Source organism: Oncorhynchus kisutch, linkage group LG5 (genome assembly GCF_002021735.2).
Source record: "Oncorhynchus kisutch isolate 150728-3 linkage group LG5, Okis_V2, whole genome shotgun sequence".
NCBI lineage: Eukaryota > Metazoa > Chordata > Actinopteri > Salmoniformes > Salmonidae > Oncorhynchus > Oncorhynchus kisutch.
The window spans coordinates 54,323,937-54,350,120 of NC_034178.2; the positions used below are offsets into that span (position 1 = coordinate 54,323,937).

Below are 26,184 nucleotides of genomic sequence, written 5' to 3' on the forward strand. Positions count from 1 at the left end.
TTTTGTTTTAAAGTGTTTTATTACATAAAGGTTCATGCAAATCATAAAAAACAGTATTAGTTAAAATAGTACATTTCCACATTGATAGTAGATATGACATACACTGTGTGTACAAAACATTAGGAACACCTGCTCTTTCCATGACAGACTGACCAGGTGAATCCAGGCCAGTGATGTCACCTGTGTAGATGAAGGGGAAGAGACAGTTTAAAGAAGGATTTTTATGCCTTGAGACAATTGAGACATGGATTGTAGATGTGCCATTCAGATGGTGAATTGAACGAAATACGAAGTATCAAATCAAGCTATTTATACAGCACATTTCAGACATGGAACGCAAAGTGCTTCACAGGAAAAAAATTCAAACTATGAAAATAAAAACTTCAATATTTAGTACACAAACATGAGGATTAAAAAAAATAAGAAAAATAAAAACTGAATGACTAAAAAGCACCCTAAGGAAAAGCAAAGCTAAAATGGTGTGTTTAAAGATCTCTTTTAAATATGTCCACAGTTTTGGTGCCCCTCAGGTTCTCTGGCAGACTGTATGCTCTCCATCCAGTCTTGGTCAGTACCCGTGCTGCAGCATTCTGTATGTTCCACAGTTGACCAATGGTTTCTTGGGTAGACCAGACAGGAGAGCATTACAGTATTCAAGCCTGCTTGTAATAAAAGCATGGATGAGTCTCTCTGTATCAGCCTGAAATAGAAAAAGCCACACTGTGGCAATGTTCCTCAGGTGGTAAAAAGTGATTGTCACATTTCTAATGACTGGAAATTGAGTTCAGAATCTAAAACGACACCTTCGTTTTTCACCTGGTGTTTTGTCTTTATTGCCCGTGAATTCAAATGCGAGGTCAGATTCTCTCTGTGCTTTGGCTCCAACAATATGTACCTTGGTCTTGTATTGATTTAGCTGGAGGAAGTTGTGAGCCATCCAAGTATTTAAATCACTAATACAGTCTAATAATTTATCCGTGGAGCTAAAATCCTCCGGTGACACAGGAATATAAAGTTGTGTATCGTCTGTGTAGTAATGCGAATCAATGCTGTGCTTTCTGATACCGCTGGAAAGGGGTAACATATATCAACTGAACAGTACCAGACCGAAAATCGAAGATTGTGGAATGCCACATGTAATATGTATTTGCTCTGAGTTATGTTCACCAAGGGTGACAAAAAAACTCAGGTTAAATAGGTCCTAAACCAATTTAGAAATGGACTGGAGAGGCCAACCCACCTCGCCTGTCTGTCCAGGACTTCAGGGTGGACAACAGTGTCGAATGCAGCCCTTAAATCCAAGAGTACAAGGACAGTGAGCTGTTTGGCATCCGTGTTGGCTCTAAGCTCATTTACCACTTTAACTAAGGCGGTCTCTGTGCTGTGGTGGGCATGAAAACCAGATTGGAGTTTTTCAAAAATACATTTGGCTCTTAAAAAAAATAATTTAGCTGTTTGAAAACCCATTTCTCCTGAATTTTAGATTGGAGATTGGCTGAAAATTGTTAAGCGCTGAAGATTCTAGATTACTTTCCTTCAGAAGGGGTTTCACCATAACAGTTTTTAGTGCATTAGGGAAAGTGCCTGTGAACATGTTAATCACTTGATTAACAATAGCTTGCACTTCTTCAGATATGCAATTAAAAACTGTTGGTGGGGATAGGATTGAGAAGGCAGGTAGAAGGCTTAAATTGTGATATCACTTTCTTGAGCATGTCAGTGTCAACCAGAGAAAATACATGCGTAGTGTCTTTGCGTGGTAGGCCTGGGCACATACACTTCTCATCGGGTCTTGCTTGACTGATACCCAGCCTAATGTTTTCTCTCTGAAATATGCTGCAAACTCATCACATTTAGATGTGGAGGAAAGTTCACATATATTTGCGGGTATGGTAGTAGGTGCCAGGCACACCGGTTTGAGTGTGTCAAGAACTGCAACGCTGCTGGGTTTTTCACACTCAGCAGTTTTCCTTGTGTATCAAGAATGGTCAACCATACAAAGGACATCCAGCCAACTTAACAACTGTAGGAAGCATTGTAGTCAACATGGGCCAGAATGCTTTCAACGCCTTGTAAAGTCCACGCCCCAAAAGCTTGCACCTGTTCATAGGGTAAAAGGGGTGCAACTCAATATTAGGAAGGTGTTCCTAATGTTTTGTGCACTGTATATACACAATGTCCAAGGTGTACTTGTTGACTTTCTAAAAAATACATACAAATCTTCCACAGCAGAGTATTTTATCGCAAGACCAACAGTTTACCAAGATAGGTTGTGTCTACACTTGACTTCTATCAGAATACGAAGATAGCATTGAAAAGATGGGTTTAGACGCACAAAAGTCGCTTTATGGTCTGATTGTGTTCAGATGTGTCTGACCACTTTAGGTGGTCAGGGATGCATTGTCTGCGGATTTCTCCTCAGTCTAGACGCAATAAGGCTACCGAAAGCACATACAGTGGGCAACGTCATCAGCACTCCTCCCACAAGTCTCCATAAAACTTGCGTTTTGGGAAAGAGGCAACTTTCCATTATAACGTTGGAGGAAATAAGCTCCTAGAATGAGGAACGTGTTTGCTGGACTCATAAATGCTAGCCAGCTAGCTAATATTTAGAAAAACTTTTTTTTTGATAGGCTAGTGTTATGCTAACCTGTTTTCAATCCCTTTAGCGTTGCTTGCTAGCTACAGAGGTTAGCTGGCTAGTTAGCTACAGTAGTTAGCTACTGCCATCAGTGGTTGTTCTTGACATATTTAGCCTATTCTACCATTTGTAGAATGCATACTGGCATTTAAATATAGCGTGGGAAAAGGGAATCTGGACACGCAGTGGACACGGTAGACAACTAAAATGTAGGTGTATGTAGCTGCATGAAGTGTCAAGTCTAGACACGGCCATAAATACATCAGAATGGCTTTGGAGTTTACCAGTAGACTGCAATGCATTATCTTTTCGTGACCTTGTGCACAGGGGTTTATTACACTATTGTTAATAATTCGATCGTGAGGCTGGTCATTTTGGTTCTTCAAATAAGAATAGTTAATTACAAAGAGTTCATTAAACGTGTACATGACACTGCAACAAAATTTCCCCATGGGGACAATAAAGTCAGTAAAGTACAGGGTGTAATGTTCATTTCCCCAGTAAAATAAAAAGGTAAACGTCAATGTCTTGGATTGATTACCTATTGTATACAGAGTGTATACATACAGATTAAGCCTAGACTTGGACTAAAAAGCATGCTCAATGAAGATTTGCCATTGAAAGTGCTTTTTAGCATAGGACGAGGCTTAGTCTGGGAAACTGGTCAAAAATGTTTAGGTGTTCTAGGTATATCTTATTTATGAATGGTCTACAACTAATTATTTGAATCATATAAGAAAAATATTTTGCTATGATTTGACACATTATGCTACAAATGTTCAGTTAATACAAAATACAAAAATATGAACTATACTGCAATCCAAACACAATACCAATACCTCAAGCACAACTCTGACCAGTTTCAACTGTATTAAACCCACAAAAACCAAAATCCTTACTAAAAAAGTTACAAAAATAGAGTATAATAGAATATAAAGGGATGGTTTCCCAGACACAGATTAAGCCTACACCTGGACTGAAAAGCATGGTAAATAATACTTGGTCCAGGACTAGGCTTAATCTCGGTCTGGGAAACCGGCCCGAAAAGTAATAGCAGAACAGTCAGTCTATAGATTATTGTTGTAGGTCTTCTCATCTTCAGTTACACGGTCCAGAGCATAGAGACCTGCCATCTCCTTCTTCATCATAGGAAGGTCATCTGCTGGCCGACAGACTGTCTGGAGGCGCTGGGGAAGCAAAGAGGTCTCAATGTAAGTATAATCAATTTGTTGCAAAGGTATTCTTCAAAATCTCAGAATAGCTCAGAAACTGTATGCTAGAGTAAAAAGGCCCAAATGAAAGGTCCCAGCATTTCTGACCAGATTAATTTTATTTTATTTAGCCTTTTTAATTTAAAAACTTTTGTTTGTACCTCAATCTAACTTACTTGATGCAACCATTCATACTTTTAAATGTCCAAGGAAAACGTTCCATCATATAATGCCACTGACCTGCCAGAAAGTCCCTTTGGCCTGGTACAGTTTGTAGACCATGGTGATGGGGATGAGAGAGAGGGAGGACATAGCCAGGATCCAGCCTAGCCCATAGGCCCACCACGGGTACACATAGGTGTTGTTGAACTTCAGAGGGCTGTACTTCAGCAGCGAGAATACAAAGGTTACCTTGAAGAGATTTATTTTTTTTACAGCAATGTTGTTTCATTATTTCTTGACACTGTATTTAAATGGACAGTACAAAATATTGTAAGCATAACTGTTGTGAAAGAATGATAAAAATGCACTGGTCTTAAACTCACGGTGCCAATAGTTGGAGTAATGTAGAGCCAACAGTACTTCAGCAGGGAGGAGGGCCTGTAGCCAATCATATCCTCAATGTTGTCACAGAAGCGTTCAGCACCTTGGACAGAGACAATTATGTGACAAAATACTCATGAACAGTCCCTTTAAGAATTTTCAATTACTTTGTATCACATTTTGTCCATTACAATAACGTCAAATTGATCAGAAATACAGTGTAGACATTAATGTTGTAAATGACTATTGTAGCTGGAAACGGCAGATTTGTTATGGAATATCTACATATGCGTACAGAGGCCCATTATCAGCAACCATCACTCCTGTGTTCCAATGGCACGTTGTGTTAGCTAATCCAAGTTTATCATTTTAAAAGCCTAATAGATCATTAGAAAGCCCTTTGGCAATTATGTTAGCACAGTTGAAAACTGTTGTTATGGTTAAAGAAGCAATAAAACTGGCCTTCTTTAGACTAGTTGAGTATCTGGAGCATCAGAATTTGTGGGTTCAATTACAGGCTCAAAATTGCCAGAAACAAATAACTTTCTTCTGAAACTCATCAGTCTTATCTTGCTCTGAGAAATGAAGGCTATTCCATGCTAGAAATTGCCAAGAAACTGAAGATCTCCTAAACGCTGTGTCCTACTCCCTTCACAGAACAGCGCAAACTGTCTCTAACCAGAATAGAAAGAGGAGTGGGAGGCCCCCGTGCAAAACGGAGCAAGAGGACAAGTACATTAGAGTGTCTAGTTTGAGAAGCAGACACCTCACAAGTCCTCAAAACATCAGTCACAATGTCAACAGTGAAGAGGTGACTCCGCGATGCTGGCCTTCTAGGCAGAGTTGCAAAGAAAAAGCCATATCTCAGACTGGCCAATAAAAATAAAAGATGGGGGAAAAAACACAAACACTGGACAGAGGAAGATTGGAAAAAGTGTTATGGACAGAGAAATCAAAGTTTGAGGTGTTCGGATCACAAAGAAGATTATTCATGAGACACAGAAAAAATTAAAAGATGCTAGAGGAGTGCTTGACGCCATCTGTCAAGCATGGTGGAGACAATGTGATGGTCTGGGGGTGCTTTGGTGGTGGTGGTAAAGTGGGAGATTTGTACAGAGTAAAAGGGATCTTGAAAAAGGAATGCTATCACTCCATTTTGCAACGCCATGCTATAACCTGTGGACGGCGCTTAATTTGGGGCCAATTTCCTCTTACAACAGAATAATGACCCAAAGCACAGCTCCAAACTATGCACAAACTATTTAGGGAAGAAGCAGTCAGCTGGTATTCTTTCTATAATGGAGTGGCCAGCATAGTCACCTATTGAGCTGTTGTGGGAGCAGCTTGACCATATGGTACGTAAAAAGTGCCCATCAAGCCAATCCAACTTGTGGGAGGTGGTAATCTCTTCAGATTACCTCAACAAATTGACAACTAGAATGCCAAAGATCTGCAAGGCTATAATTGCTGCAAATTGAGGATTATTTGATGAAAGCAAAGCTTGAAGGACACAATTATTATTTCAATTAAAAATCATTATTTATAACCTTGTCAACACCTTCACTATATTTCCTATTAATTTTGCAACTCATTTCATGTATGTTTTCATGGAAAACAAGGACATCTTTAAGTGACGCCAAACTTTTGAACAGTAGTGTATGTTTGCCCATGATTACATAGTGTAATGTCTATTCTTACCATATATCCATCCAATACTGAGTGACTGGCATATGGAGAGGAGCAGCAGAGTGGCACCACTGCACACATAATGATCAAACAGCTGGATGATGTAGAGGCCACCCTGTGAGAAAATAAAACTTTAATATAAAGTCAAATCAATGTTTACAAATTTAGTTATTGTAATAACCAACCATAAATGCCTTGGATCAAAGTAGCTGAGTAAACTACACTAGTTTACACTAACTACAGTATACAGACCCCTTGACTTTTTCCACATTTTGTTACGTTACAGCTTTATTCTAAAAATTGATTTAAAAAATGTTACTCAGTACTTTGTTGAAGCACCTTTGGCAGTGATTAAAGCCTTGAGACTTCTCGGTATGACGCCATAAGCTTGGCATTACAGCTATTTTCAGGTCTCTCCAGAGATGTTCAATCAGGTTCAAATACGGGCACTGGCTGGACCACTTAAGGACATTCAGAGGCTTGTCCCAAAGCCACTCCTGTGTGGTCTTGGCAGTGTACTTAGGGTCGTTGTCCTGTTGAAAGGTGAACCCTCGCCCCAGTCTGAGATCCTGAGCACTCTGGAGTAGGTTATGATCAAGGATATCTCTGGACTAGTCTCCCAGTCCCTGCCGCTGAAAAACATCATGTTGACAGTGCCACCACCATGCTTCGCGTAGGGATGCTATCAGGTTTCCTCCACGCTTGGAATTCAGGCAAAAGAGTTCAATCTTGGTTTCATCAGACCAAAGAATCTTGTTTCTCATGGTCTGAGAGTCTTTATGTGCTTTTTGGCAAACTCCAAGCAGGCTGCCATGTGCCTTTTACTGAGGAGTGGCTCTACCATAAAGGCCTGATTGGTGGAGTGCTGCAGAGATGGTTGTCCTTCTGGAAGGTTTCCTCATCTATACAGGAGGAACTCTGGAGCTCTGTCAGAGTGACCATCGGGTTCTTGGTCACCTCCCTGACCAAGGCCCTTCTCCCCCGATTGCTCAGTTTGCCCAGGCGGCCAACTTTAGGAAGAGTCTTGGTGGTTCCAAACTTCTTCCATTTAAGAATGATGGAGGCCATGGTGTTCTTGGGGACCTTCAATGCTACAGACATTTTTTGGTACCCTTCCCCATATTTGTGCCTCATCACAATCCTTTCTCGGAGTACAGACAATTCCTTCGAGCTCATGGCATGGTTTTTGCTCTGACATGCACTGTCAGCTGTGGGACCTTATATAGACAGGTGTGCGCCTTTCCAAATCATGTCCAATCAATTGAATTTACCACAGTTGGCCTCCAATCAAGTTGTAGAAACATCTCAAGTATGATCAATGAAAACAGGATTTTTTTAAATTACATTTTTTATTACACCTTTATTTACCCAGGTAGGCTAGTTTAGAACAAGTTCTCATTTACAACTGCAACCAGGCCAAGAAAAAGCTAAGCAGTTGGACACATAACTACACAGAGTTAAAAATGGAGTAAAACAAACATACAGTCAATAATACAGTAGAAAAATAAGTATATATACAATGTGAGCAAATGAGGTGAGATAAGGGGTGTAAAGGCAATAAATAGGCCATAGTGGGGAAGTAAATACAATATAGCAAGTAAAACACTGGAATGGTAGATTTGACAGTAAATGAGCGTGCAAAGTAGAAATACTGGGGTGCAAAGGAGCTAAATAAATAAATACAGTAGGGGAAGCAGTAGTTGTTTGGGCTATTTATAGATGGGCTATGTACAGGTGCAGTGATCTGTGAGCTGCTTCCAGTTTCAGAGATTTTTGTAGTTCGTTCCAGTCAGAGAACTGGAAGGAGAGGCGGCCAAAAGAGGAATTGGCTTTGGGGGTGACAAGTGAGATATACCTGCTGGAACGCGTGCTACAGGTGGCTGCTGCTATGGTGACCAGCGAGCTGAGATAAGGGGGGACTTTACCTAGCAGGGTCTTGTAGATGACCTGGAGCCAGTGGGTTTGGCGACGAGTATGAAGCGAGGGCCAGCCAACGAGAGCATACAGGTTGCAGTGGTGGGTAGTATATGGGGCTTTGGTGACAAAACAGATGGCACTGTGATAGACTGCATCCAATTTGTTGAGTAGGGTGTTGGAGGCTATTTTGTAAATGACGTCGCCAAAGTCGAGGATCGGTAAGATGGTCAGTTTTACAAGGGTATGTTTGGCAGCATGAGTGAAGGATGCTTTGTTGCGAAATAGAACGCCAATTCTAGATCTAACTTTGGATTGGAAATGTTTTATGTGAGTTTGGAAGGAGAGTTTACAGTCTAACCAGACACCTAGGTATTTGTAGTTGTCCACATATTTTAAGTCAGAACTGTCCAGAGTAGTGATGCTAGTCGGATGGGCTGGCAGCTGCAGGCAGCGATCGGTTGAAGAGCATGCATTTACTTTTACTTGTATTTAAGAGCAGTTGGAGGCCACGGAAGGAGTGTTGTATGGCATTGAAGCTCATCTGGAGGGTTGTTAACACAGTGTCCCAAAGCAGGGCCAGAAGTATACAGAATGGTGTCGTCTGCATAGAGGTGGATCAGAGACTCACCAGCAGCAAGAGCGACATCATTGATATATACAGAGAAGAAAGTCGGCCCAAGAATTGAACCCTGTGGCACCCCCATAGAGACTTCCAGAGGCCCTGACAACAGGCCCTCCGATTTGACACACTGAACTCTGTCGAAGAAGTAGTTGGTGAACCAGGCGAGGCAATCATTTGAGAAACCAAGACTGTTGAGTCTGCCGATAAGGATGTGGTGATTGACAGAGTCGAAAGCCTTGGCCAGGTCAATGAATACGGCTGCACAGTATTGTTTCTTATCAATGGCGGTTAAGATATCGTTTAGAACCTTGAGAGTGGCTGAGGTGCACCCATGACCAGCTCTGAAACCATGGCGGAGAAGGTACGGGATGCACCTGAGCTCAATTTTGAGTCTCATAGCAAAGGGTCTGAATACTTATACCCAGGCCCACCCATGGCTGCACCCCTGCCCAGTCATGTGAAATCCATAGATAAGGGCCTCATGAATTCATTTAAATTGACCGATTTTCTTCTATGAACTAACTTAGTAAAATCTTTTAAATTGTTGCATGTTGCATTTATATTTTTGTTCAGTATATTTTATGATTTAGTTTTGAAAAAGTGCTGCTTAGATCCAACCTTTTATTTCCATTCTTTTGAAGTTATTTCACTTACCTCAATATAACACTTCACAATTCATGTTCCTGATATTAAGTTTTCAGTTTTAGAAAACCACCTCTACCTGTGGTCATACAGCAACCTCTCACCTCTGTGATCATGATGAGACCGACCAGGTAGCAGCAGCAGCAGATGAGCAGCAGCAGAAGCTCCCTCCGGTAGCCCTTTCTGATGAGGTTGGGATAGAAGTCCGTTACGGAGGTCATAAGGCTCTCAAGGGCGACAAACTGGGGAAAATGAGAGAGAAGGCAAGGTACATAGGAGGGAAAGGTAAAGGGAAGGACACAACAGGGACAGGACACCCAGGTGTGTTGAGCTCTAACCTGGCTATCTACTCCCAACAGGATGATCATGGTGAAGAAGCAGACAGCCCAGAACTGAGGGCAGGGGAGCAGGGACACTGCCTGAGGGTACACTATGAAGACCAGGCCAGGACCTTCAGCAGCACAACAATGAAAATATTACAGAATATACAGTGCCTTGCGAAAGTTTTCGGCCCCCTTGAACTTTGCGACCTTTTGCCACATTTCAGGCTTCAAACATAAAGATATAAAACTGTATTTTTTTGTGAAGAATCAACAACAAGTGGGACACAATCATGAAGTGGAACGACATTTATTGGATATTTCAAACTTTTTTAACAAATCAAAAACTGAAAAATTGGGCATGCAAAATTATTCAGCCCCTTTACTTTCAGTGCAGCAAACTCTCTCCAAAAGTTCAGTGAGGATCTCTGAATGATCCAATGTTGACCTAAATGACTAATGATGATAAATACAATCCACCTGTGTGTAATCAAGTCTCCGTATAAATGCACCTGCACTGTGATAGTCTCAGAGGTCCGTTAAAAGCGCAGAGAGCATCATGAAGAACAAGGAACACACCAGGCAGGTCCGAGATACTGTTGTGAAGAAGTTTAAAGCCGGATTTGGATACAAAAAGATTTCCCAAGCTTTAAACATCCCAAGGAGCACTGTGCAAGCAATAATATTGAAATGGAAGGAGTATCAGACCACTGCAAATCTACCAAGACCTGGCCGTCCCTCTAAACTTTCAGCTCATACAAGGAGAAGACTGATCAGAGATGCAGCCAAGAGGCCCATGATGACTCTGGATGAACTGCAGAGATCTACAGCTGAGGTGGGAGACTCTGTCCATAGGACAACAATCAGTCGTATATTGCACAAATCTGGCCTTTATGGAAGAGTGGCAAGAAGAAAGCCATTTCTTAAAGATATCCATAAAAAGTGTCGTTTAAAGTTTGCCACAAGCCACCTGGGAGACACACCAAACATGTGGAAGAAGGTGCTCTGGTCAGATGAAACCAAAATTGAACTTTTTGGCAACAATGCAAAACGTTATGTTTGGCGTAAAAGCAACACAGCCCCTCACCCTGAACACACCATCCCCACTGTCAAACATGGTGGTGGCAGCATCATGGTTTGGGCCTGCTTTTCTTCAGCAGGGACAGGGAAGTTGGTTAAAATTGATGGGAAGATGGATGGAGCCAAATACAGGACCATTCTGGAAGAAAACCTGATGGAGTCTGCAAAAGACCTGAGACTGGGACGGAGATTTGTCTTCCAACAAGACAATGATCCAAAACATAAAGCAAAATCTACAATGGAATGGTTCAAAAATAAACATATCCAGGTGTTAGAATGGCCAGGTCAAAGTCCAGACCTGAATCCAATCGAGAATCTGTGGAAAGAACTGAAAACTGCTGTTCACAAATGCTCTCCATCCAACCTCACTGAGCTCGAGCTGTTTTGCAAGGAGGAATGGGAAAAAATTTCAGTCTCTCAATGTTCAAAACTGATAGACCCCAAGCGACTTACAGATGTAATCGCAGCAAAAGGTGGCGCTACAAAGTATTAACTTAAGGGGGCTGAATAATTTGGCACGCCCAATTTTTCAGTTTTTGATTTGTTAAAAAAGTTTGAAATATCCAATAAATGTCGTTCCACTTCATGATTGTGTCCCACTTGTTGTTGATTCTTCACAAAAAAATACAGTTTTAATATCTTTATGTTTGAAGCCTGAAATGTGGCAAAAGGTCGCAAAGTTCAAGGGGGCCGAATACTTTCGCAAGGCACTGTATGTACCCAAATGCAATCTGATTGAATTAATTTAACGAGACATTTAGTTATGCATGTCAAAAAAGTAGATTTCATGAGCTGAGACAGTGCTTCTACCAGACAAGGTATAGATGCAGACAAAATGAAGTTCAGAAGAAAGGTGAAGTAGGCACAGATCTCACTAACTAAAGCAGATGGGCCAGCTCTCTCTGATGATTAAAGTGCAGGCGGAGGACAGGATAGAAAATCAGATACTGTTTGTCTTGAACATAATTTTTCTATCTTCGCATCCCGCTCTCTCAGCCATCCACAATGCTGAGCAATTATGTTGTCAGACAGTACTTGGGGTGATCAGTAGGATAATAGGGAGTCATACCATTGTAGATTGATGTCCTTTAAAGACTCACCTGACTCAGCAACCACAGAGATGTCCACACCCTGTTCTCCAGCCATATAACCCAGTATGGAGAAAATGGCGAAACCAGACACAAAGCTGGTCCCACTGTTCAACAAGCACAGGTAGAAGGAATCTCTGCAAGGTACAAAACAAGTTTAACGTATAAAGACACCTTCCTCTTTCACATCCACTGTTGGCAAGGGTCTAATAAGATGTAAATACATGTTATTAATGTTCAGGACGATTGAGGTAATGTGTCATGAATCCTCCTGGCGTAGGTGAATAAGCAAAGTGTTATTATATGCTCTGAAGAGATCTTGACCTGCAGTGTTTGCCAGATGAAACCCTGAAGGCAGCCTGCTGTTGAAACGTTAAGTGATAAAAAGGAATGCGTCAGAGCCATGAGAGTATGTGGTTTTTCTTTTCCATGCATTCTACTTCTCCAGCCTGCACCTCACCTAACCAGATGTGCTTTTTCCTGTCACCAGACTGACTGACTGAAGAGATCTTGTGACCATAGATCCTCCTGGTACTGCTAAATAAGCAAACTATGTGAGATCTTCAATGTGCCAAATTATTACCTCCCATTTTTTATCAAACCCACACATTAGTTGAAGCCTCACTTGTAGCAGTTGTTGTTGTATTTGTTGTAGCTTCCAAGAGAGGTCAGGTAGCCCAGGCATATGGCGTAAGAATAGAATATCTGGGTTCCTGCATCCATCCAAACCTTATTAACGAGCAAACAGACAAAGAAGAGGGAAACTAAAGTCATAAACTGAACATGTTTAAGTAGCACAAGGGAAATGTATATCAGTAAGAAGCGAGACTAAACAAGGATTTAGAGGGCCGGTTTCCTGGACACCAATGAAGCATACTCCTGGACTAAGGATGTTCAATGGAAATACTCAATTTGAAGTGTTTTTTTTTGTTGTCGTCCAGGACTAGTCTTTATCTGTGTCTGTGAAAATTGCCCATACTACAGATAATACCTGTGGATCAGCTAGGCGTGTAACATTGGGATACAAGTAGTAGAATATGCCATCTTTAGCTCCTGGAAGGGTCACTCCTCGGACAAATAGCACCGCTAGCATTACATAGGGGAAGGTGGCCGTGAAGTAGGCTGCCTATGAATTAGTAGTACAGGATTAGTAGAACACAGAAAACACAACATAGCCAAGCATTCCTGGCATCACCATACCAACTATGGGCCCATAATTGCACCAAGTAACTTTAAAGCTACATCAAATAGCTGTCCCTCTGTTTATTTTATGTTTGTTTTGTTACCTCTGAATTCAAGATTGATTGAGATTGGGATGATGCATAATTATGAAACTACTGTCTTGACTAATATATGAAATCAAAATCACCTTCCCTGTAGACCTAACTCCTTTCCAGATACAGAAGTAGCAGATGGCCCAGGACAGCAGAAGACACAGAGCCAGCTCCCATCTAATGCCTCCCAATGACTCAATTCCATCTGACATTCTCAGCACTCGCCGGCTGTAAGGAGAAATAGTTGACACAGCAATACATTTGATCACCAAAATAAAATATATTGTATATAAATGTATTGTAGTCTATTGTATGCTTATAAGAATAATTTCATAATTCCAATAGTTCCTTTTAAGAAATAAGACAATAGTATCTGATTAATTTATAAATTGAGGAGTCAAGAATCTAATCACGAACGATGCAGTGGGGTTAAAAACACAGCATTTATAAATAGACTTACTGCCAAAACTCCACAACGGAAGATGACACATTCAGGAGTGGAACAGTCCAATTAGTGCTGGCATTCCTGGTGCCAAATGTCACACAAAAATCTGAAATACATTCAAGTCTAGTTGAAACAGGTTATAAAGTTGACAGCTTCAAATGCATATGCAACCTAATAGACAGATCCTCTTAATGTAAATGACTCAAAATAAATATGAACCCTTAACATGTTAAACACTATTTCTTTCAATCTGACAAAATGTTTTAAAGAGGTCTGATGACAAGGTAAACCCTTTCAAATCAAATAAAAGTTTATTTGTCATGCGCCCTGAATACAACAGGTGTAGACCTTACAGTGAAATGCTTACTTACAGGCTCTAACCAATGGTGCGAAAAAAAGAAAGAAAAATAAGTGTGTGTGTAGGTAAGTAAAGAAATAAAACAACAGTAAAAATACATTTGAAAAAAGAGTAGCAATGCTATATACAGACACCTTTTAGTCAGGCTTATTGAGGTAGTATGTACATGTAGCTATCGTTAAAGTGACTATGCATATATGATGAACAGAGAGTAGCAGAAGCGTAAAAAGAGGGGTTGGCGGGTGGTGGGACACAATGCAGATAGCCCAGTTAGCCAATGTGCGGGAGCACTGGTTGGTCAGGCCAATTGAGGTAGTATATACATGAATGTATAGTTAAAGTGACTATGCATATAAGATAAACAGAGAGTAGCAGCAGCGTAAAAGAGGTGTGTGGGTGTGTGTTTGTGTTAGAGAGAGGGGGGGGGGGGGGGGGGGGTAGAAGATACCAGACAGCTCTTCTCCCCCATTATTCTCACTGTCTTCAGTATTTGTGCAAACTGTCAGAAGATGTTCACGTGAACACACTGATTGCTCATGATCTCCCCTCACTGAACTACCATGGCTGCAAGCGGTTAGAATTTTTTGTTGTTGATAAGAGTCATTGAATTTCAGTGATGGATGTTACTTGTTAGCAGCACTCTGTGCTTCATTACTGTGGCGGCAGGTAGCCTAGTGGTTGGGCCAGTTGCTAGATCGAATCCCTGAGCTGACAAGGTAAAAATCTGTCTTTCTGCCCCTGAACAAGGCAGTTCATTGGCCGTCATTGTAAATACGAATTTGTTCTTAACTGACTTGCCTAGTTAAATAAGGGTTCAATAAAAAAAGAGAAAATAACTAGGCTTCAGAGGTAGTTGCTCCTATAAAGATTATCGCAACCCAGCAGCCTCGAATACACCATTTGATAAAACTGCCACCAAGTCAGGGGATTTGGCCATTTTGGGACCTGTTACATTTGTGTTTTTAATTTCAATAAATTATTAAATAGATATAGGCCATATAAAGTTGTGTTAAAAATCAGTCAGTGGGGACCCCTCAGCCAGCTGGGGTCTGTTTCAGTTGAAACATATGCACAAAGCAGTCCTCCTCTGCACCAAATTTCAGTCAACTCAACAATATTGTAAATACCTGTGTTCCAAGCATTGTTGCAGTTAGCCCATGGCAGGTCAGCAGTGAAGGATGAGAACAGGTAGAGGAAAGCCCACACCAGAATCACTATGTAGGTCATACATCCATATATAGTGATCACCTGGGCGGCATAGCCCATTCCTGATGAAGACAAGCAAAACATAGCAACATGCTCATAAAAAACGAACACGTTTTTTCAAATGACCTTCACTGCAGTAGATTCCCAATGACAGCAACCCAAAGGCCTGTGCGGCACATAATTGAGTCTTGTCACCTTAATGTCCAAATGCATTGTGTGCAGCCGGCAAAACGTTCATATCCTCCTTAGCACCTAAAACATCAGGCGGCATAGGCTTCGATTTCCGTAACATTATTTCGTACATCCTAACAGGTTATAGTTATACTCGTGTCGCGATCAATCAGTTAGCAGGTCGGATATTTCCGAGTTTCCTAGTTCCGACTTGCACTTGAACGCGGCCTTCAGCCAGGACATTTTCGTCAGTTCGTGCACACATTTTTTCTCTCGAGGCAAGCCAAAGCGTCGTCACCGGTTACCACAGACGAAGTCTAAACCACGACCCGTTTCTAAAATGTATCTTCTTAAAATGTTATTTTAAACCTAACCTTAACCACACTGCTAACCTTATGCCTCACCTTAAATTAAGACCAAAAGGCGATTTTTTACGATCTAGCTCCCCAAAACTTGTGGCACTGATGCGGTGATTGGTCAACAGAAGGGATTATTCAATGAATTGTTTGTTGTCGTTTAGCGAGAAACAAAAAAATTATGCATTTTTTTCACTTGAGATACAGTATACTGCACCAAACATCTTAGTTAGATGTCAAATTGCGTGACTACTCAATAAATCTGTAATTCATTTTTACGTTATGTAAAGATTATACCACAATTGTGGAATAAAACAATATGAAATCACACATTTACCTGTAGAAATACATTTTTTTCCCTGTTGATATTGATTTATATAAGCAAATTCATAGTTTCTCATCTTTTGGTTGCTAGAGACTCGACCCAGTCATTCGTTCTTTATGATCCATACTAGCCATGCACGATAGCAATGTTCTTATCCCTTGCTTGCTGCTAACTAGCCAACGAGCAGCCAGAATACAGAATGAAGTGGTAATTGCCGGGTTTGCCTGGCATTGCTAGAAAAGTTTGCGTCCTCATCAGGACACTCGACACTGTACATTACGACGAAATGGCATTGCATATCAAAAAATAGTTTTTGTTGCTAGCAAACCTGCCAATATGACAAGTGAATTCAAATATCAATTGCTGAAAACAGCTGGTCAAACTAGAAACGTGGAGTATTTAACAGCATAGCGCCACTTGCATCATGTCTGCAGTGGGGACCAGAGAATTGCATGTTCATCACTCACCGTGTTGGGACATCAGATGGGATCTGAGATGCTCCATAAAAAAATGTCTCTGCAAAAACAATGCCAGCCAAGTTTTTTCCTCATTGGACCTGCGTTTACGATGTATCCAATTTCAGTTTGTGTGGTTGTTGGTTTAGCTTTCTGCAACTTTGTAAGCAAGTACCATCTGCATGTATAGGCACTTATTGCATCATGATTGCAAGGTGTCCGATAACTTTTCCAACTGTCCAATTATCTGGCATTATACAACGGGTGGGTCTAATCCTGAAACCGCATTCCGGCCGGAATGGAAGCCTCTCAAATGTAATCCAGTTAGAATCAGGAATTCCCCAGGGTAGCTGTATAGGCCCCTTGCTTTTTTTCTAAATTTTTACTAACTACTTGCCACTGACATTGAGTAAAGCCAGAGTGTCTATGTATGCGGATGACTCAACACTATACACGTCAGCTACTACAGCGACTGAAATGACTGCAACACTCAACAAAGAGCTGAAGTTAGTTTCAGAGGGGGTGGCAAGGATAAAATTTGCCCTAAATACGTTGCCAGGCAGTATGGCAATAGAACATTTAGAACAAACAACTGGGCCATGTCTATAGATACAGAACAAAAAGACTGAACTGGGTTGCGTCTCTAGCAACCGAATCGACAGAACGAACAAAATTATGTTTCTAATGAAAATATGTAAATCATTATTTGAATATGTTGGTAACCCTTTGTATAAAAGTGATAATGCACTTGAAGCCAGTGTTTGGAGAATATATTGGCACGGTCTGCCAACAACACCAGTGCCAATATATCCTCCAAACACCGGCGTCTCGGACATTATCATTTAATTATTCAACGGTGGGTCTAATCCTGAATGCTGATTTGTTAAAATCGCATTCCAGCCTGTGTCTATTCCACAAGATACCACTGGCTACATCTATGATGTCAATATGCCTATTTACTCTGTTTCATCTGACTGCGCAATCCACTGTCTCATCAGCCCAGCCACAACCACAGGGCTCTCCAGAGGGTGGTGCAGTCTGCCCAATGCCTGCCCTCCCGGAGACATACAGCACCCAATGTCACAAGAAGGCCAAAAAGATCATCAAGGACATCAACCACCCGAGCCACTGCCTGTTCACCCTGCTACTATCCAGAAGGCGAGGCCAGTACAGGTGCAAAAAAACTGGGACCGAGAGACTGAAAAACAGCTTCTATCTCAAGGGCATCAGACTGTTAAATAGCCATCACTAGCCGGCTACCACCCGGTTACTCAACCCTACACCTTAGAGGCTGCTGCCCTATATACATAGACATGAAATCACTGGTCACTTTAATAATGGAACATTAGTCACTTTAATAGTGTTTACATACTGCTTTACTCATTTCATATGTATATACTGTATTCTATTCTACTGTATTTTAGTCAATGCCACTCCGACATTGCTCGTCCTAATATTTATATATTGCTTAACATTCTTTAACTTTAGATTTGTATGTATTATTGTGAATTATTAGATATTACTGCACTGTTGGAGCTAGGAACACAATCATTTCACTACACCCGCAATAACATCTACTAAATATGTGTATGTGACCAATAACATTTTATTTGATTTAATACAGCGCTGTGTTAGGTTAGGGGTGAGAGAACGGACTGATGCAACCTGATTGGCTGAACGCAATACACAACATCTTGAATTAGCATTTAGTCACTGGTGATGGAAAATGTTTTTTCATAATGAAAGTAAGCATATTTTCCCAGTTTGTTTTCTCTCATTTTCTCACAATTAAATATATTTAAGGAGGAAAATGCAGCCTATGCAGCCTGAATGGAGAATGTTTAGGCATAAACTGGTCAATGAGGGATACAAAACTATTGCTGGCTGCATACAATGTATTTGGACGGTAAAATGACACGACTCAATATCGCCATCTGCCGGCCTTTGGGCTTCCATGATAGATTTAGTCAGATTAAGGTTCCCACAGGGCCACATTCATTCTGAAAATACTGTATGTCTAAGATCCAAATCAATTTATGTTTCAAGTAGCCCTTCCGAAGACTGTCTGATTGATTTGCATTTTTGAACACATTTTTTATTTGTGTGTGTGTGTGTGCTTGCTTCAGCTGTGTGATCATGACATCAATTAATGTGGGACTCAGACTCAGTTGGTAAAAGCATGGCTCTAGTAGCAACACCAGGGTCACGAAAGGTTAATTTCCTGCTGCTAAGATGTATGCTATCTCTGTGCAGTTAGACACTTTAGCTAAAAGGATCAGCTAAATGGCATATATTATTATTAATTTAAAAAAGTGAACATTTAATTCAGACACGGTCTTCAGAAAGGGACGCTGTTGTAATATTAGTTGGATATACACTACCGGTCAAAGGTTTTAGAACACATACTCATTTAAGGGTTTTTCTTTATTTTTACTATTTTCTACATTGTCTAATAATAGTGAAGACAACAAAACTATGAAATAGCACAAATGAAATCATGTAGTAACCAAAAAAGTGTTAAACAAATCAAAATATATTTTATATTTGAGATTCTTCAAATAGCCAGCTTCATACACTCTTGGCATTCTTTCAACCAGCTTCCTGAGGTAGTCACCTGGAATGCATTTCAATTAACAGGTGTGCCTTCTTAAAAGTTCATTTGTTGAATTTCTTTCCTTCTTAATGCGTTTGAGCCAATCGGTTGTGTTGTGACAAGATAGGGGTGGTATACAGAAGATAACCCTATTTGGTAAAAGACCAAGTCCATATTATGGATTATAACCAAAGAGAAACAACAGTCCAACATTACTTTTACTTTAAGACATGAAGGTCAGTCAATACAGAGAATTTCAAGAACTTTTGAACGTTTCTTCAAGTACAGTCGCAAAAACCATCAAGCGCTATGATGAAACTGGCTCTCAGGACCGCCACAGGAATGGAAGACCCAGAGGTATCTCTGCTGCAGAGGATAAGTTCATTAGAGTTACCAGCCTCAGAAATTGCAGCCCAAATAAATGCTTCACAGAGCTCAAGTAACAGACACATCTCAACATCAACTGTTCAGAGGAGACTGTGTGAATCAGGCCTTCATGGTCAAATTTCTGCAAAGAAACGGAAGGGCACCAATAATAAGAAGAGACTTGCTTGGGCCATGAAACACAAGCAATGAATGACCCCTCCTGTCTCAGCCTCCAGTATTTATGCTGCAATAGTTTATGTGTCGGGGGGCTGGGGTCAGTTTGTTATATCTGGAGTACTTCTCCTGTCCTATTCGGTGTCCTGTGTGAATCTAAGTGTGCGTTCTCTAATTCTCTCCTTCTCTCTTTCTTTCTCTCTCTCGGAGGACCTGAGCCCTAGGACCATGCCCCAGGACTACCTGACATGATGACTCCTTGCTGTCCCCAGTCCACCTGGCCATGCTGCTGTTCCAGTTTCAACTGACCTGAGCCCTAGGACCATGCCCCAGGACTACCTGACATGATGACTCCTTGCTGTCCCCAGTCCACCTGGCCATGCTGCTGCTCCAGTTTCAACTTCCACCTGACTGTGCTGCTGCTCCAGTTTCAACTGTTCTGCCTTATTATTATTCGACCATGCTGGTCATTTATGAACATTTGAACATCTTGGCCATGTTCTGTTATAATCTCCACCCGGCACAGCCAGAAGAGGACTGGCCACCCCACATAGCCTGGTTCCTCTCTAGGTTTCTTCCTAGGTATTGGCCTTTCTAGGGAGTTTTTCCTAGCCACCGTGCTTCTACACCTGCATTGCTTGCTGTTTGGGGTTTTAGGCTGGGTTTCTGTACAGCACTTTGAGATATCAGCTGATGTACGAAGGGCTATATAAATACATTTGATTTGATTTGATTTGATTTGATGAATATTAGACTGGTGGAAATGTGTCCTTTCATCTGGAGTCCAAATTGGAGATTTTTGGTTCCAACCGCTATGTCCTTGTGAGACGCGGTGTGCGTGAACGGATGATCTCTGCATGTGTATTTCCCTCTGTAAAGCATGGAGGAAGAGGTGTTGTGGTGTGGGGGTGCTTTGCTGGTGACACTGTCTGTGATTTATTTAGAATTCAAGGCACACTTAACCAGCGTGGCTACCACAGTATTCTGCAGCGATACCCTATCCCATCTGGTTTGGGCTCAGTGGGACTATCTTTTTTTTTTCAACAGGACAATGACCCAACACACCTCCAGGCTGTGTAAGGGCTATTTTACCAAGAAGGCGAGTGATGGAGTGCTGCATCAGATCACCTGGCCACCACAATCCCCCTACCTCAACCAAATTGAGATGGTTTGGGATGAGTCGGACTGCAGAGTGAAGGAAAAGCAGTCGACAAGTGCTCAGCCTATGTGGTAACTCCTTCAAGATTGTTGGAAAAGCATTCCAGGTGAAGCTGGTTGAGAGAATGCCAAGAGTGTGAAAAGCTGTCATCAAGGCAATGGGTGGCTATTTGAGGAATCTCACATTTATAATATATTTTAATTTGTTTAACACTTTTTTGGTTACTTCATGATTCCATATGTGTTATTTCACAGTTTTGATGTCATCACTATTATTCTACAATGTAGAAAATAGTCAAAATAAATAAAAACCCTTGAATGAGTAGGTGTTCTAAAACTTTTGAACGGTAATAAATGGGGGCCCTATGTAACTGCACAAAAATCTTAATGAATGAAGATCACAAAGCAACTATTTGTTTCGTGTCTCAGCACGAATAAGGAACCACACCTACTCATTCTACTCTAAGTCTCACTCTACTATTCATTGCAAAGTGGTTTATTCTGTTTACTTCATTATGGTTTATACTTTACATAATGATGTACCATAATCTTTCAACTTTACTGTGCTGTAGCAAGACCATGCAAGACATCTACATTATGAAATGCGAAAAGCACATAAAGGCTCAGGCTCATCCTACGAGAGAATTTGTCACAATGAAAACAATGTAGCCTACTCGAGCTGCAGCAAAGGCATTTGAAAACATAACTTTTAAGTGCACAGAACTGTACAGCAATATTCACCCTCAAACAGCGGGCAGATTTTCCTCCAGCAGGTGATGCCCCCCTGGCTGGTGTACTGTCCCAGAGCCGTCTCCAGGATGAACAGAGGGATGCCACAGGTCACCAGGTACAGGATGTACGGGATGAAGAACGCACCTACAGTACAGGAAGGAGTCACATATTAGGACTGCTTGATGTTAATCTATGTTCAAACTTTAACCTTCAGTTGACAATATCTTGTGACAGCTGTTTTGGTTCTGGGTGCTGAGATTAAGTTGACACTGACAGTATGCATAAGTCTTTGTATCTTTCATCATTATACATCTGAACAAACCAATTTATTTTCATGCCACTTTAAATTTAAATTTGTCTCATGGATCATACCCTCACAATATACCCAGTTTTAGAAATCAAATTCCTGTTGCCTGCGACAGATGACTTTTCAACCTCCATCACTACTGATCGGGTCACACTACTGTGCAAACCAAACACACCCCTGAAAGTGCAGTGTGGAACCCCCCCCCCCCCAACAAAAAAATACTCTTTAAATTGTTACCATGCAAGGTGAATTAATGTATACTTACTTATCTCAAAGGAATGGGAATGAGAAGCCAGCACAATGACCATGGGGTCAGACGGTATGAGTTTTCAGGGGGTTCAACTACAGTATTTGGATGCAGCTTTGTTTCTTTGTGTCATTTAAAGAAGCTTTATGCTAAACAACAAACCGATCCTTCTCTTTTCTCTTTTTGCCTGAACTGACCAGGCAGCAAATCAACCATGCATTTGTAAACAAGACAGAGAGACTTGGATAAAATAATAGGATAATTTCATCATATGCTCTCACAACCAAACTTTTTATTAAAAGGGAACACATTTGGAAACTTCAATGTAATGTTATTAGGAGTGGAAAGTGTGTTATACAACATTATATTTTCTAGTATCTATTGTAGAATCACATACAAGTTAAGCATGTAGTATACACTGAGTATACAAAACAATAGGAACACCTTCCTAATATTGAGTTGCACCCCCCTTTTGCCCTCAAAACAGCATCAATTCGTCGGGGTATCGACAACACAATGTGTCGAAAGAGTTCCACAGAGATGCTGGCCCATGTTGACTCCAATGATTCCCACAGTTGTGTCAAGTTGGCTGGATGTCCTTTGGGTGGTGGACCATTCTTGATACACACGGGAAACTGTTGAACGTTAAAAAAAACAGCATCTTTGCAGTTCCTGACACACTCAACCCGGTGTGCCTGCCACCTACTACCATACCCTGTTCAAAGGCACTTAAATCGTTTGTCTTGCTCATTCACCCTCTGAATGGCATACATACACAATCCATTTCTCAATTGTCTCAAAGCTTAAAATCCTTATTTAATTAACCTCTCTCCTCTCCCTCATCTACACTGATTGATGGAATCATAGCTTTCAGCTGGATTCACCTTGTCAGTCTGTCATGCAAAGAGCAGGTGTTCCTGTTTTGTACACTCAGTGTATATTGTAAACTGTGCTAATATACACCAAATACATGCAAGATGTAAATAAGTGAACAATATTGAATAAGATCAAAAATGTTTTGGGTTAATTTCATGTTCTCTGATGTGACACTGAATGGTGTTTAGGTACAAAACATCAAGAAATTTTGCAGGATTTTTTTTTTAAACCGTTGCTTAGTCATGGGAATAAAAAATTAAGACGGAGCTGGTGACCTTAATAACAGTATTCTCGCGAGCCAGAACCAACTCTCGAGCTAGCCAACTGGCTCAATGTAAGAATAGCTGTTATGAGACATCGGATCAACAGCCACATATCTCACAGACTGCACATATTTCAAATGATTACTTATTATTTTTATTACTGACCCATAACTATGAGACGTATTTTGGAAGTTCTAAAGAACATTTTGGAAGTTCTAAAGAATTTTTAAAAGAAACCTACCCCCCTAAACACTAAACACCTCGACATTAATATGGATGCTACCATGATTACGGATGATCCTGAATTAATCATGAATAATTATGAGTGAGAAAGTTACATATGCACAAATATCATACACAAGTCATGCTAACCTCTCACCATTACAATAATAAGGGAGGTTAGCACTTTTGGGGGGGGGAGAGGGGGCATGATATTTGTGCGCCTGTAACTTTCTCATTAATCATTATTCACGATCCATTCAGTATTATCCGTAATCATGGTAGTATCCACATTAATATAGAAGTGTTTAGAAACATGTTCTATTCTTATTTACAATAAAAAGGACTCCAAAATTATACAAATATATTATTTACCATGAATTTCTATTGGGCACAAAATAATCTGAAACAAAGCCAAAACAAACAGCAAATGCATCCAACATGTTTGTAGAGTCACACGCTTGACGTAATCATTGCGTGCTAGGAATATGGGACCAAAAACTAAACGTTTGACTACTTTAATACACATATAAGTAACTTTTGGTCCCGTAAAATGGTGGGACTATGAACAAAAAGTGCTATAATTTCTAAATGTTTTACCCAATATGAATGAAAATACTCTCAAATTAAAGCTGACAGTTTGCACTTTAACCTCATTGTCATTGTATCATTTCAAATCCAAAATGCTGGAGTGCAGAAACAAACCATTGTCCCAATACTTTTGGAGCTCTCTGTATTTAACCAAAAGACAAAAATAGGACTTTGTTGACTCACCCCCACCGTTCTTGTAACAAAGATAGGGAAATCTCCATATATTTCCAAGTCCAACAATTGCGCCAGCCACAGTTAGAATAAACTCAAATTTGTTCTCCCACTGGCCTCGTTCATTGACCCTCTGTTGGGCAACCTGCATCGGCCCGGGGAGAGTCTCATGCCTGCCTGCCAAGAGAGGACCTGCCATCCTGCAGTGAGTGAGAGAGAGAGATGGTCCGAAGGCGAGTACTGCTGGTCGAGTCTGTTGAGTTCCTGCCTGGAGGTCAGTGGTTGGTGCAATTGTCTGCTGCTGCTGGAGCTTTTATGGATAACAGCACTGTCAAGATTCCAGCTGCTTCTGCCTGAAGGGGGACGCAAAAACATGAGGGCTGACAAGTCATTCATTTGCTTGCACGGGATCCAGATATTTGAATGAGAGCTGCACTTTTAGTGTCCAAAAGAATGCCAGCAGGACTGTGATCCTCTCAGCTGGGTTGGGAGAGACTGACGTTTCAGCAGAGCTACACAGAATAACACATTGTACAATTCCAATATAGGATAACTGACTTTCAATTCTTGTTGAAACAGGTTAATTTCCTAATTTATACGGTTTACAACTCTGTGACATTAAAGGAATTACAGATAACACTGATATTTTGTATTACAGTTAGTGACTTTGATCACTCTGTATAGAAGGAATCATTTTAACAGATTCTGGTCTGGTATACATTCAGAAGAGGGTGCTTATATCTTAGCCTTGGACAACCAGACTATAATAACAAGGCATTGGGCTTATCCTACTACTGTACAAAGTCCTGTGCTCTACAGACATCACAAAGTACCGTGTAGACATCACAAAGACTATGTGTTCTATATTTATGCACATACAGACATAATTAGATCTTTGTATAAGGTTCCTCTATCTTCAAAAGGGACCCCCCCCCCCCCCCATATGTATTTCATTTCAGGCAATTGTGCAATGTGTATGCCCTATAGAGCTGTTTAATCATCACATTTGCGTTCAGAATCAGTCAGTGGGGGTCCCCTGGGGAGCAGGGGCCCATTGCATTAGAAACTAGCGAAACATAGAGCTAAGTCCACTTCTGAATGTCAGTCCTAGTGATGGGAAAACATGGAACTAAAAACTGAAAACACATCATTCCTGAAGTCCTGACCTTGGTTGGGCCTCAAGTCCATTATCATGCCAATGCCTTCTGGGGTTTGAGTTCATCAAGGGCCTACATCTTGAGGTTCCAGATACCAGCACCATGGGGAGGCCAGCCTGAAATACCATTGGTATTTATATATGTAGGGGTGGGCTGTGAAACTGCAGCTGACCTCAGCTCTGTGAGTAGCAGGCTGGATATTGAGACCACCTAAGGTGCAGACAGAGAAGACAGACAGGGGTTAGGGCACCAGGCTTAAAGGAGCCTTAACCAGGAGCCTTTGGATTCCTTGTATTACATAGAGTACAGTGTTCTCAGAAATACATTGATACTCTTTCACAGTATGTAGATGAAAAAAACATTGGAACGATGGTGTAACGGCATTCGTCCTCCTGTGACGAGGAGTATGAGAGATCGGACCAATGCGCAGCGTGGTATGTGTTCATGATGTTTATTTACTGAACACTGAAATACAAAATATCAACGTGAAAAAAACGAAAACAGCTCCATCAGGTGCAAAACACACTAAACAGAAAATAATCACCCACAAAACACAGGTGGGAAAAGGCTACCTAAGTATGATTCTCAATCAGAGACAACGAACGACAACTGCCTCTGATTGAGAACCATACTAGGCCAAACAGATAGAAAAAAGAACATAGACTACCCACCCCAACTCACGCCCTGACCAACCTAAAACAAAGACATAACAAAGGAACTAAGGTCAGAACGTGACAGTACCCCCCCCCCCCCCCACCCCCCACCCCAAAGGTGCGGACTCCGGCCGCTAAACCTGAAACTATAGGGGAGGGTCTGGGTGGGCGTCTGTCCACGGTGGCGGCTCTGACGCAGGACGTGGACCCCAGTCCACCATAGTCTCGGCCCACTTAAGTGGAGCCTTTGGAGCGGCAACCCTCTCCGCCGACCTCAGACTGGGGACCCTTGCCGCGGGTCCCAAATGGGTGGGAAATTCTGGCAGCACCGGCCCGG

General features: G+C 41.2%; 1 protein-coding gene across 1 annotated transcript; it reads right to left on the minus strand.

Moving 5' to 3' along the window:
• Positions 1 to 25,642, minus strand: LOC109891258 (sodium- and chloride-dependent GABA transporter 2). The gene is made up of 15 exons (XM_020483661.2): positions 25,204 to 25,642; positions 24,050 to 24,390; positions 21,373 to 21,507; positions 14,955 to 15,095; positions 13,485 to 13,575; positions 13,120 to 13,252; positions 12,742 to 12,876; positions 12,376 to 12,479; positions 11,763 to 11,887; positions 9,601 to 9,713; positions 9,367 to 9,504; positions 6,094 to 6,196; positions 4,398 to 4,498; positions 4,093 to 4,263; positions 1 to 3,828 (listed from the first exon to the last, which is right to left on the minus strand). The coding sequence occupies exons 2-15, from the start codon at positions 24,234 to 24,236 to the stop codon at positions 3,709 to 3,711; spliced, it is 1,797 nt and encodes a 598-aa protein (XP_020339250.1). The 5' UTR covers positions 24,237 to 24,390; positions 25,204 to 25,642; the 3' UTR covers positions 1 to 3,708.
• Positions 25,643 to 26,184: the final 542 nt, after the last annotated feature.